The sequence below is a fragment of the Sphaeramia orbicularis genome, chromosome 20, assembly GCF_902148855.1.
Source record: "Sphaeramia orbicularis chromosome 20, fSphaOr1.1, whole genome shotgun sequence".
Taxonomy (NCBI): Eukaryota; Metazoa; Chordata; class Actinopteri; order Kurtiformes; family Apogonidae; genus Sphaeramia; species Sphaeramia orbicularis.
Window position 1 is genome coordinate 3,879,522 of NC_043976.1, and position 12,460 is coordinate 3,891,981.

Consider the following 12,460-nt stretch of genomic DNA (forward strand, 5'->3'; position numbering starts at 1 on the left):
CAGTAGTATCATATCTAGAATTAAAACCAGGACAGCATCCTACACAGCTTCTACATTTCACCAGTCGGTTTGGAGGGTCAAAGTAGTGACAGATACTGTACCAATCTTCAGGCTACTGCTTTCCCTGCAGCTGAGTGACACCATAGCAGATCGTAAACACTAGCCAGTGTCCAGTGGTGCCTGACACTATCAGCTGTTTAGGGGCAGTTGCAGTTCAAGTTACATAACAGTGATCCCTACACTTCTCAGACTAGACAGTGTTTGGTAAAGGAAGAATGTGTAAGTTTCAAATTCAATAATAATAGTTCAACTCAATCTAGAGAAAGGGGGAGCATTTTACAAAAAAAAGTAGCTCAGTTTTTTGCAAGACTACGAAGGGAGTGGGAATGATACATTTTCAAGATGACCATGTTTGGCTGTCCAACTAGATACGGTTGGGTAGTAGGCTGTCAGAACCAAACAAAATTAAAATTGGGATTACTTTTACTGAACTCTAAAAGAATGACTGTTTAACTGACCCAATGACACAGGGAGGCCTGAGTATATTCACTCTCTGGTGTCAGTGGTTCACACTAGAGCTACACCTGTAAAAATGCAGGTGTCCTGAAACAGGTTCATGTGTAGAGGACAGAGTCCCTGCTGGACCAAACAATACCAGAGTAGGGGTTGGGGGTGGCAGCTTCAGTCAGCAAATGCAAGTACAGAACTTGTATGACCCCATATGCAACTGTCTTTGATAATACATGCTCAAAAATAGGTCTCCCATGAGTTTTGTTGCCTTTAATGTTGTGAACATCATCACCAGTATTTATTCACAAGGGTCATGAGGTTCAGAAGGTTCATGCTGAGCAGCGATATTGGATTCACTCTGCTCCAAAAGATCATGACGCTACATAATGCTCCATGAGTCTCATTTTCTATTATAATAAAAATAAACAGCAACAGCAAAACCCGAAATCAACATTATTTCAAATGTTTCTGGAACAGTTTGTGTTTTGCATTACCTGTAAACAAACTGTTCAAGCATAGCCAGTATAGATGGGTTCATTGGACAAAGGAAGCAGAGAGTGATGGGAAAAGAAAGGAAGTGACATGGAGCACATGGCCTCCAGTTGGAATCAAACCATCTATGTGATAAATGCTCTACCATGTGAGCCACCACCTCAGTAGTAACTTTCCACATTGGATGGAAGATATGTGTTCAGAATTAAGCTCTTTTCTCTTACCCCTTCTTCTACTCAAGTTGGAGGCCGGTCAAAGTGGTATTACAAGAAAGACCTGACCAGGGTTTATGAGTTAGCATGATGACTTCAATAGATATCTCAATAAAGGACATTAAAGACTGTTGTCTGTCATGTTTTTACTGTTTAAAACTACAGATACTGCAAATTTATCTTTTGAAATGCATAAAAAATCATTATGTCAAGAAGGAATGCAAACAAACAATCTTCCTGCTGTTATGAATAAGTCAACCCATTAAATCAGCTCATGGTTTTCACTCATTGCAGGCAGATGTTTGGTGTATTATAGCCCTGATAAACCCATGACGCACCACCTGTCCAGCAGCATTTTCAGGACAAACACATAGACTGAAGAACCGTGTTCTGGACAGTATTTCAGTTTTTAGCGATTACACAGATTTACCGTCTGCTTTTATCTGTTTATTTTACCCTTTGTCAAGCACATCTGAATACTTTGAAAAACACAATATAAATATAATACATTAACATTACCATTAGTCACTTTTTCATTGACCCTCAAATTGAGCAAATATAACTTGTGCATAAAAATCTACCTAATAGAAAAATGACAATTTTGCCAAGTCTCATTTTTCGATTAAAAGTTTTTGCGCTGGCAAGAGGTGGTTTTTTTGGGCATAGCACAAATGGTATATCGCGCAAAACTGCAAAAGGAAAGACCTTTTCTCGCAACTAGAGCCAGGTGAATTAAAAAACCGGATGTTGACGCACGATACAACAAGTGAAGAAGAAGAAACATGTCGCGGTATGTGTGGACACACCAGGAAACCCAATCATTTTTTTAATTTAGTATGAAATAGAGGGGTAATATACAATAATAATGAATATATCTGTAAATCAACACCATATTTACGTTCATCACCATGTTTGTGGAATGACTTCTCGTGTCATCTCGCGATAATGAATGAACAAATCATCGCATTTGTGAGTTAATGGAAAAAACATTACACACTTCTGTTTCTTCGATATTTAGGAAATGTCGGTAAAGTTTTACACAGACGTCCAATGGAAAAGCGACTATAGTTACATTCACAAGATGCAGAAAGAGAAGACTCCAAATGAAAGTCAATGTTGCTGTGTCTACTCAACGTACAGTACCAAGACTGAAGAACTATCTCCTTATTCCATGGCTTTCCTTTGTTCTGTTACTTCTGAAATAGATTAATACTGAAGACTCCAGAAATATGTAATAAGATATATGAAAAAAAAAAACAAGGAATAAGTAGGTTCTGCATTGTAGTGCATTGCATTATAGTGAAACCAGCAGATTGGGTTATAAAAATAAGACAATTCTCCTTCAATGCTAGTCCTTACTTTTCATCCTAGTTCTTCTTTCTTATTAGTAATTCCATGACAGTGCATCTGCCATCCTGTTTTCATCTTGCCACTTTTAAGACCCAACACAACAGAGACAAGGCCAAATCAGAGTGGTTTTACTTTACCGTGTCTCCACTCCTTTCTCCTATTCTTACAGGCTTAGGTCATGAAAGCAGCATGTCGACACTGTATCATCTCTCATTTCCAGGTACTTACTGACTTTGTTAGATCCCACTAACCTGCTCTGGTGTCATCGTTGTCCAGAAGTGGGATGTAGTCTGTTTTCCCCACCGTCTCCCCAACCTGATCCTCGAAAGTCTCCGCCTCCAGCTGTGCCACAAAGTCCCGCTCAACAAGGCTCTCTGGGCCTGACTGAGGAACGCTGTCCGTCAGCGCATCGCTCAGACTCAGGTCTAACTCCGCCATGGCTGCAAAGGCACAAAGAGGTACAAGAACAGCCATCAGGATACACATAAACATTTGATGGACGACATACAATATCCAGACACATAGGATGTGAATGAAACGTCAAGAAAATAAACACTAATGACTTGTGGCAACAATACCTAACCTGTTTAGAGCTTTATGTGTACGTGTGTATATATACTTTATGTAGGGCTGCGTGATTAATTAATTGAACCAAAATTGGATTTTTTAAAAAGGGAAATCTTCAAATCGATCAGGATTTTATTCTTGGCCAAAACTGTGCAGCCCCTTGTATGTGTCTATATATATATATATATATGTGGAGCATTGATCATTTCTTTCCTGTAGACTTATTATACTTGCACAAAGCAACTGTAACACACAATAATTTCCCCTTAAATAAATAAAATATTCTAATGCCGATTAAGATTGAAGTATTGTATGAAAACAGTCAGTCAAGTTTACAGCTACGACATACTCTACAGCTAAGACATACTAACTCATATTTGGATTTGGAACAGCAGCATTTCATAATATCTGCAGACTGACTGACAGAAGGGAAGGAAATCGATGGAAATGCACTGGAGAGGTGGTTGAAGAATGTGGCAACAAAGTTACTAGCTCCACTCAACAACAACACCAAAAGTAAATTACAGCCTCTTGCATCACTGGGACCACAAAGTCTTGAAACTGATGAGTCAAACAGAGTGACAGCATCAGTTTACTTTAATAGATATGTGGAAAAATCAAGCTGAGAAAAAGACCTGGGGCCTCATGTATAAAGCGTGCGTACGCACAAAAACCTGGCGTACGCCCTTTTCCACGCTCACGTTCAGATGTATAAAGAGTGAAATGACCGTGGAAATGTGCGCTCCTTCACGCCAACTCCATAGCTGGCGTACGCACGTTTCTAGTGTTTTGGAACCATTGGCGACACTTAGAGGTGACACTGGGAAACTGTTAATAATGTGAAAAAGGTCATTCCTCCGATTGATGGGCACATCGGAGATACACAGAAGAACAGTGAAAACACCGACACGTCATCCTACTGTCAGAGCAGCACATCCACCACCAGAACCAGAACCAGAACCAGAACCAGACAAACCCTAGACCCATCAATGCCAATCCTGCCCAGGAGGACATTAAGCAACAACCATATAAAGAGACAAGGACACAAAATTCATTGGTTGATAAATATAGTGTTCATATCTGTGAGAACATTTAGTAGTCGGTCCAGTCGCTCATTGACTCCGCCGATTGTCCTCACAATGTCCTCTTGTGACTCGGGTCAGTACAGACCCATGTCGGTCAGACGGGCATCAGCAGCTGGCTGTAGGACCGGAGGACCAGCTAACGCTGGGGAGTCAACAGAAGCCTCTGTGACAGGAGGATGATACTGCGACTCACCGTCTTCTGTCTCATTGTTGGAAAATAATAATTTGAGTGATTAAACATGAGTCAAAGTCTTTGATTTCCTCTTTGATTTCCTGACATGATCACACATGAACCTTTATCTAGTTTGGCTGTGATCAGGCTGTTGTATGACCCGTAGAATGAACTAATGTGTGAGATACACAAATACTAAATATATATTTATCCTGGGGGTGATCCACATCAGCCCTGTAAGAAAAGTGTCACAATATCGGGGACTCTTTCCTCAAACAGTCTCAGTTCGTCTCTTTTCTCCTTCCGCCTGTTTTGACCACCGCTTCGCGTCCACCTTGACGTCATCGTCTGATCACGCAGACAGGGGAATCCCAGAGGGAATCCCACCTGCAGACCCCGTTTATGCTGATTTGCATATTTAAATATAGGCGTGGAGAGGGAGGAGTCAGGTACTCCAACATATGCGCTCAATTCCTCGCTGATTGGGATGTGTAAAGGAAGTGTACTTGGATTCGGGCATATGCACAATTTTATACATCTGGATTTTTTTGTGCGTACAGACTTTTCTGGATTTGAGTGTACGCCAGGTTTCAGTATGAAATCCACGCAAGTCTTTATACATGAGGCCCCTGGGCTGCAGGTTTGTATCGGAGTAGCCACTGCACAAACACATTTCTTATGAGAAACCAGATTAAACTCAGATCAAGCATTCACCCTACTGAGGTGCACCTAAGGAAGGTGCTCCAGGGTCTGACCTCTGACCTCTCTGAAGCACATCCAGAATAAATCAGAATAAACAGTCTTGCACAAGTCATAAATAACCTCTTTTTAAAATAACAAACCAAAATGTAATGTCACTTTTAACCACAGGGAGGTGGTGCACTTCCAGTTGAAAATGACCAGCAGCCGAGAACAGCAGGACAGACTTGGATCAACACAGAGGAACAATCTGTACCTAAACATGGACCCATGCACAAACACACATAGTCCATGTAGTCATCAGCTCATCTGGGAGTTCAGCTGACCAATAGCCATCAGGAGAATCTGCCGAGTCATGTTGTGTCATCTTCTAACTATAAAGCCAGATTATCTTGAGTGCCAGCAGCCAGCTTTTCTCTGCTTCAGCTCAGTCACTCTTGTTTATTTGTCTAACATCTCAAATCTTTACAGTTCACCTTCAATTAATGCATAAATCATTTTTCACTTACACTTTTTCTTTCAAACACACAGACAAAGAGCAGACAGGATGTAAGGTCTTGCCATAGAACAGTACAAGGAGTGAATGTCATTAAAATAAAATGTCTGGTCCTCGGTGTATTGCAGTTAAAATTCACTGAGCTTTGAGTACAGTCTGGGTTTTGTATTTTTTTAGACTGAGGCAATGACACAACTAGCTACAATGCCACAGCCCCATCTGCTGGATAAAATACTCCATTACACCAATGAGACAAAGTACCAGTGTACTACCATATCACTAGGGATGGGAATCGTAAAGAATTTAACGATTCCGATTCCATTATCGATATTGCTTATTGATCCGATTCCTTATCGATTCTCTTATCAATTCTCATTGGGTGAGGGAATAAAAGAGTACAAACAGGTGTGTTTGCATTAACTGTCTTTTATATTTCCATCTCTGCACAGAAAATATAACATATACAGTATGTACAAATAATAATAACAGATGACGCCAGCCTGGTTCGGGGGGGGGGGGGGGGGGGGGTTGAGTGAAGGTGAAACTAAACACACTTCACTAATTCCTCTATTACTGCATTTCTACTACGTGGAACCGGTTCGACTCGGCTCGGCTCGTGTCCCGTTGTTGTGCACCTCATTTCCTTTCCCTTCTTACCTTCTGAAACTTGCAATTGAGGAGTTACGACGTTTGTTGCCCACACCGGAACCAGCCCGGCGTTCACTCTGCCGCTACATTCACAAGCGCCACTGAGTATCAAATATGTGACATTCCTGTAAATGATTCACATGCTGTGGACAAATGTTTGAGGATATTGGAGGGATTCCACCCTTTTGAAGAAATGGAAGCTTTGCAAGTGTTCCAAGTAAGTGGACCTGGTGTCATCTGTTCAGACCGTTTCAGCCTCAACGCCATGTTGGCTACGTTCTGACCAAAACAATGCAGCGTACGTGTGATGTCAACGCGCATGTACAATGAAGGCGGAATCGATAAGCAGAATCGTTAAGCAGGCACACAAGCGATTCCAAGGAATCGCTACTGGGAACCGGTTCTCATTTCCCATCCCTACATACAGGGGTTGGATAAAATAATGGAAACACCTTCACCTCAAGATGATAATGCCCCAATCCATAAAGTTAGAATTGTTAAAGAATGGCATGAGGAACATTCGAATGAAGTTGAGCATCTCGTATGGCCGGCACAGTCCCCAGACCTCAACATTATTGAGCATTTATGGTCAGTTTTAGAGATTCAAGTAAGATGTCGATTTCCACCGCCATCGTCTCTAAAAGAGTTGGAGGGTATTCTAACTGAAGAATGGCTTAAAATTCCTTTGGAAACAATTCACAAGTTGTATGAATCAATACCTCGGAGAATTGAGGCTGTAATTGCCGCAAAAGGTGGACCTACACCATATTAAATTATATTTTGTTGATGTTTTAAGGTGTTTCCATTATTTTGTCCAACCCCTGTATCACTGTGTGCAACACATACTTATTAGGAAGCATTATTGCCCAAATTCACCAACCATGTTCACTGAATTCATGGTTCTCCTATCCAGAGGAAGGGCTTGAGAAGGAAAACAATTTGTTGTATAATTGCAGTCAAGGATTATTTTCATTATTCATTAATTATGAATCAATATATATTGTAATAAAAGTACAAAAACTTCATGAAATATTTGTGTCTACAGCCTTGTTAGTAGCTCTGAAAGTCAAACACCTTTTCAGACAGATACAGACACCACTCACTAAACTGGCACTCAAAGTGACCATAATTATTCAAAAGCCTTAATGTAATTTACATAGGTAGGTTATATAAAAATCCATGATGAAAAAACATGTGGAAAAAGTGATTTTGGTCTCTATAGCCAATTTTCACTATTCATATCAGTCTGTAAACATATTTATTTCTGCTGTAAAGTTGGATATTTTAACTTGGTGGTCTATGTAGTTTGGCTTGTTTCTACAGGCAGCTGCAAGTGGACATTCAAGAAATATGTTTTAACATGTTGTTGCTTGATCTAAGGCAAAACCCCCACCACAAAATCTAGTGTTACTTGAATGATTTCAACATCAGTTCTTGTTCCCTCTAGATCTCAGGAGAATTTGCGTCTACTTCAGAGAACTCCCACGACAGTAAAATTACACTTACACCTCTTTTCCACCTGATGTGAAATCATACAACGCAGACTACTTCATCAAGAAACATCACAACATGGGACAGGTGGGGAAAACTTTGAAAACTTGAGAGCAAATTTTTAAAGCTGGTTGTATCTTGATGAATCTTGAGTCTAAACAACTATACCCTCACCCAAAAAATAATAATTTAGAATAATTTAGAAAACCATCAGTTTAAGTTTGAAATTTCATTGTTGTGTTGCTGATAGCGGCAGTTATGTTGAGGATAGCCACAGTTTGTTCATGTAGTGTCACAAAGACAACCAGACACATTGCAGTTGAGTCAAGTGGAAACTCAGCATTAGGAAGATTCTGATTAATAATTCTATTCTCCCATTAAATATTTCCTCCATGTTGATTCCATGATGACACAGCTGGAAATGGAGTCAGTGAATCTGTCAGCAAAACATAAAATGTATAATGAATGCTTACAAAGTGACCATGTAGTGAACAAAGAGATGCTGCTGAGGCCAGGATAAATAAACCATCTGCAGGCGCTCTTACTACATGCCTGACTGCCAGTGTATCAGCAGCAGTAAATGAGCCTACAGTGCTGAGACCAGGGTGTGTTGCAGGAAGACTGCTGCCAACTGCCTCCACCACAAGGTCATGTTGGTCAGAAACACTGACCCACTTTCCATATTTAACCCCGCATCATCTGTAAGACTGTTTAGCATACAGTATGTCATCTGTGCGAGCTGTAAAGTTAGATCCATGTCAACTTATTGATTTAACACAGCATGCGATCCATCATAGTTTTCTAAACGCTAAACAGCACTAGTCTGTTGTCTTCATCTCCAGCTGCTATTTCTACAGCAGGTCCCCACATGACCACAGGAGCAGAGCCTTTTCATTAGCCTACAGTGGGATGGATCTGGATCCAATGCAATGAGAACCATGTATATTCCAGTTCATTTTTTTGACCCCAGAGAGGTGCCATAGCTGAGCCGTGCTTCTCTTTTCCACGCCCTGCTCATTCGGAAATAATCTGGATTCAACAGAGGAAGGAAATCCACAGAAAAGGCATTTCTATTGTGTCGTCTGCTAACAAATGTTCTGGTGTGTGTATGTGTGGATCTGTCATGTAGATTTGTGTGTGTGGGAGGCTGTGGTTTCATGGGTGTGTGTCCTCTGACTGCCAAAAACACAGAGGTGAAGGTTAAGCCTCTTTTCAATCTACTTCCACTGCTATTGTATGTAAACAGTAATGAAGCATGACAGACATGAGGATGACAAAACAGCAAAAAGGCATCATGCACCCAGACTGAAATGTGTTAAATATATTAGATGAATCTCTATATTTCATTCTCTGTATTTTGTTCCTGACAAGTTTTATAAGCACCTGTTGTAAAAACTGGCATTAATATATATATTATAAAAGCCAAGTGGCCTCTGTGTGTGTTTGTGCGTGTCTGTGTGTCTGCTTTCTAATTGAAAAACTGGAGAGAGCTAGCCTTTGCCTTTTGGTGTACTTATGTTTGTTGGGTCAAGGATCAGACAGGCAAAAACAGTTTACTGATACAACCAATACTTTTTGAGTTATTAGTTGTTTTTAAAATTACAATGGGCTTACAGGCGGCCTGCAGACAAGTCCATTCACAGCTGCAAACAAGGGTGGGTTGGTGGGGGGATTTGGATGAAGGGAAACACCGGGACACAATGAGAGGTCCAGCTGTGATCACACACTAACAAGGTCGGTCTGGTTCTTACTGTGACCCAGTTCCACTCTGTCGGCCCCCGGTCAGACCCGGGCTGTAAATGTCCCCCTCTGGACCCACCCCCCATAGCGCAATGACAGACCGTTCTTTGCAGACTCCAATCCGACGGACCGGAGTTCACTGGATCCGGACACAGAATGGCAGTGGGTTGCAATAAACTGTCATGTTCAGTCCTGTGTAAAAGTCTTATGCTGCATTCACATGCTACCGGGAATAGTAAAATTCACAAAACGTCATGTTCAGTCCTGCTTAAAAGTGCTGCCTTGGCAGACCATTCTGCACAGACTCAGACCACATGGACCGCAATTGAGCGGATCTGGATACAGGACACCACTGAGTCACAATAAACCGTCAAGTTCAGTCCTGTGTAAAAGTCTCTGGTCCACATCGTGAGGGCCATTATATTTCTTCCTAATCGGTGTGTAAGCTTAGTCAAGTAATTGAGTAATGTGAATGTGATGAAGCCATACAGTAATAATGTAAAGCCCTTTCAAACAAATATATAAGGTAACTATGAATGAATTATTTTCTGTTACTTTTGATTTGAATACAAAACAAAATGAGGCCCATTATATTTTTTTCTAATCTGTGTATTACACCAGTAATCTTAGCTCAGCTCCCCATTTAATCAATTCTACTAGCCCACTTCTAGAACTCATGGATTCCCACAGGTCAATGTGCTAGTTATATAAGTGGATATAAAGGGTCTACACACCCTTGTTAAAATGCTAGGTTTTTGTGATGTAAAAAAAAATTTGACCAAGACAAATCATTTCAAAACTTTTTCCACCATTAATGTAACTTATAACATCCACAACTCAATTGAAAAACTGATTTTTTATTTATTTTTTTTTTGGGGGGGGGATAAACAACTAAAATAATGTGGCTGCATAAGTGTGCACACCCTCTTACAACTGGGGATGTGGCTGTGCTTGGAATTAACCAATCGCATTTAAACTCATGTTAAATAGTAGTCAGCACACACCTGACACCATTTAAAGACCCTCTGATTAACCCCAGATAAAGTTGGACTGTTCTACAGACTTTTCCTGACATTTTTGTAGTCATATCTTATAGTACAAGACATGGTCTGCAGAGAGCTTCCAAAGCATCACTGGGATCTCACTGTTCAAAGGTATCAGTCAGGAGAAGGGTAAAAAAGAATTTCCAAGGCATTAAATATACCATGGAACACAGTGAAGACAGTCATCATCAAGTAGAGAAAATACGGCACATCAATGGCATTACTGAGAACTGGGCATCCCTCCAAAAGTGATGAAAAGACGAGAAGAAAACTGGCCAGGGAGGCTGTCAAGAGGATGACAGCAACATTGAAGGAGATGCAACAATTCCTTGAACAACAATCTCACATGTCTGGGCTATGGGGTAGGGTAGCAAGATGAAATCCTTAACTTGTGAAGAAAAGTACCCAAGTGTCATGTAACTGATGGGTGCATGCGCACACAGTGACCGACAGTAAGGAGTCTGGCATCCTGGCTTTTGAGCTCATATGTTGGTTTTTAAGGAATAAAGGAGACAAGCTCCAGGGGAACGTTCGCTTCCAAGAGGATATTAAGGACTGTTGTGTCATGGCTTTTGCCAAGACATGGCTCACCAAACAGGACCACAACTCCAATCTCCCCATTGATGGCTTCGAGACCCCCTTCTGACTGAACCGCAATACTAAAGCAATGGGTAAAACAGGGAAGTGGGGTATGTCTGTATATTAATGAACAATACTGCAACTCTGTTATTGTCAGAGAACAAATCTGTACAGCAGACACTGAGCTTTTGTCAGTGTTGTTGCGCCTGTTAGATCTGCCCTGGGAGTTCCCTCCAGGGCTGGGAAAGAAAAAAAAAAAAAAGCCCTGCCCCCTCAAATTAAAGTTTGTGAAGTCTCAGAAGGTAGGAAAAAGGTAAATGAGCTTCACAACAGTGGGACACTAAGAGGAATTAGTAATGAGTTTTAAGTTTCACTTTGCAAAGGGAAATGCTGATTCTGCCTCCCGCACTGTATTTTATGTTGTACAGAGATAGCAGACTATCTCACTGGAGGATCCGAACTATATATTGGTTGATTTCATATCAATCATATCTCACTGAGGAAGACCTTAGCAAATATCTATCAGTACATCTCCTGTCTTGCCTCAGGAAGTTTGCCGGCATCAGTGGCTTGTCAATAAATGCATGAGTATTACCGTGATAGAGATTTATGACAGTTGTTATAGACAATACTGTTTCTTGACTTTAGGGGGACCCCGTGAGCAAAAGTTCGATGGTGGTGTTTTTTGTAAAATTGTACTTTCTACAGGAGGCCAAACACCAACTTGTTTCCACATGTCCTGTCCACTCAGTCTCTCACAAAGCTAACACTGAATTAGCTACATCCCTAAATGTGTGCTAACTAAATTAGATAAACTGGCTCGGGCACTTAGGTAGGAGCAAAATGCTTGCAATGGCTAAATTCCTGAAAAATGCAGTGTATACAGTACATGGGTGGCTAACTTGTTGAGCTAGTATTCCCTGAATTTCTTTGTGTGAGGGGTGAATTGATTTCTAAAGAGATTTTGTAGAGAAGAAATTAGCATTGCAATTGCAGTATGTGCTCCAACTGTGTTTTCTTCTGGTCTTGTTGTTATAGATAAACTTCAGGGCTCATGTTGCCAAATCTTATTTCAAAAGATTTAGCAGATATCTCCTCCAGTCCCAGAAAGTTCAAATTAGAAATGACACAAGTTACTGGTTTAGTCTAAAGGATACGTTTTATATCAAACCACAGTAACGATGTTAACAAATAAATCAGAAAACACTCAGGCAAATTAATCATATCCTTGCAGTTGTGGTCTTGACCTGTCATGACATCAGATCCAGAGTCCACTTTGTATGAGACAAGATAATGTAAAACTATATTTCAGACTCCAGGAGGACCAGGATCTTCACAACGTGAAAAATCTAAGTAATACAATGCTAAAATACAGT

General features: G+C 40.7%; 1 protein-coding gene across 1 annotated transcript in view; it reads right to left on the bottom strand.

Annotated features, from left to right (window-relative positions):
- Positions 1 to 12,460, bottom strand: part of LOC115411692 (microtubule-associated protein 4) — a 211,925-nt gene that overhangs the window by 139,472 nt on the left and 59,993 nt on the right. Inside the window, 1 exon segment of the mRNA XM_030123907.1 lies at positions 2,816 to 3,004. Coding sequence (XP_029979767.1) covers positions 2,816 to 3,002 — 187 coding nt within the window. The 5' untranslated portion in view covers positions 3,003 to 3,004.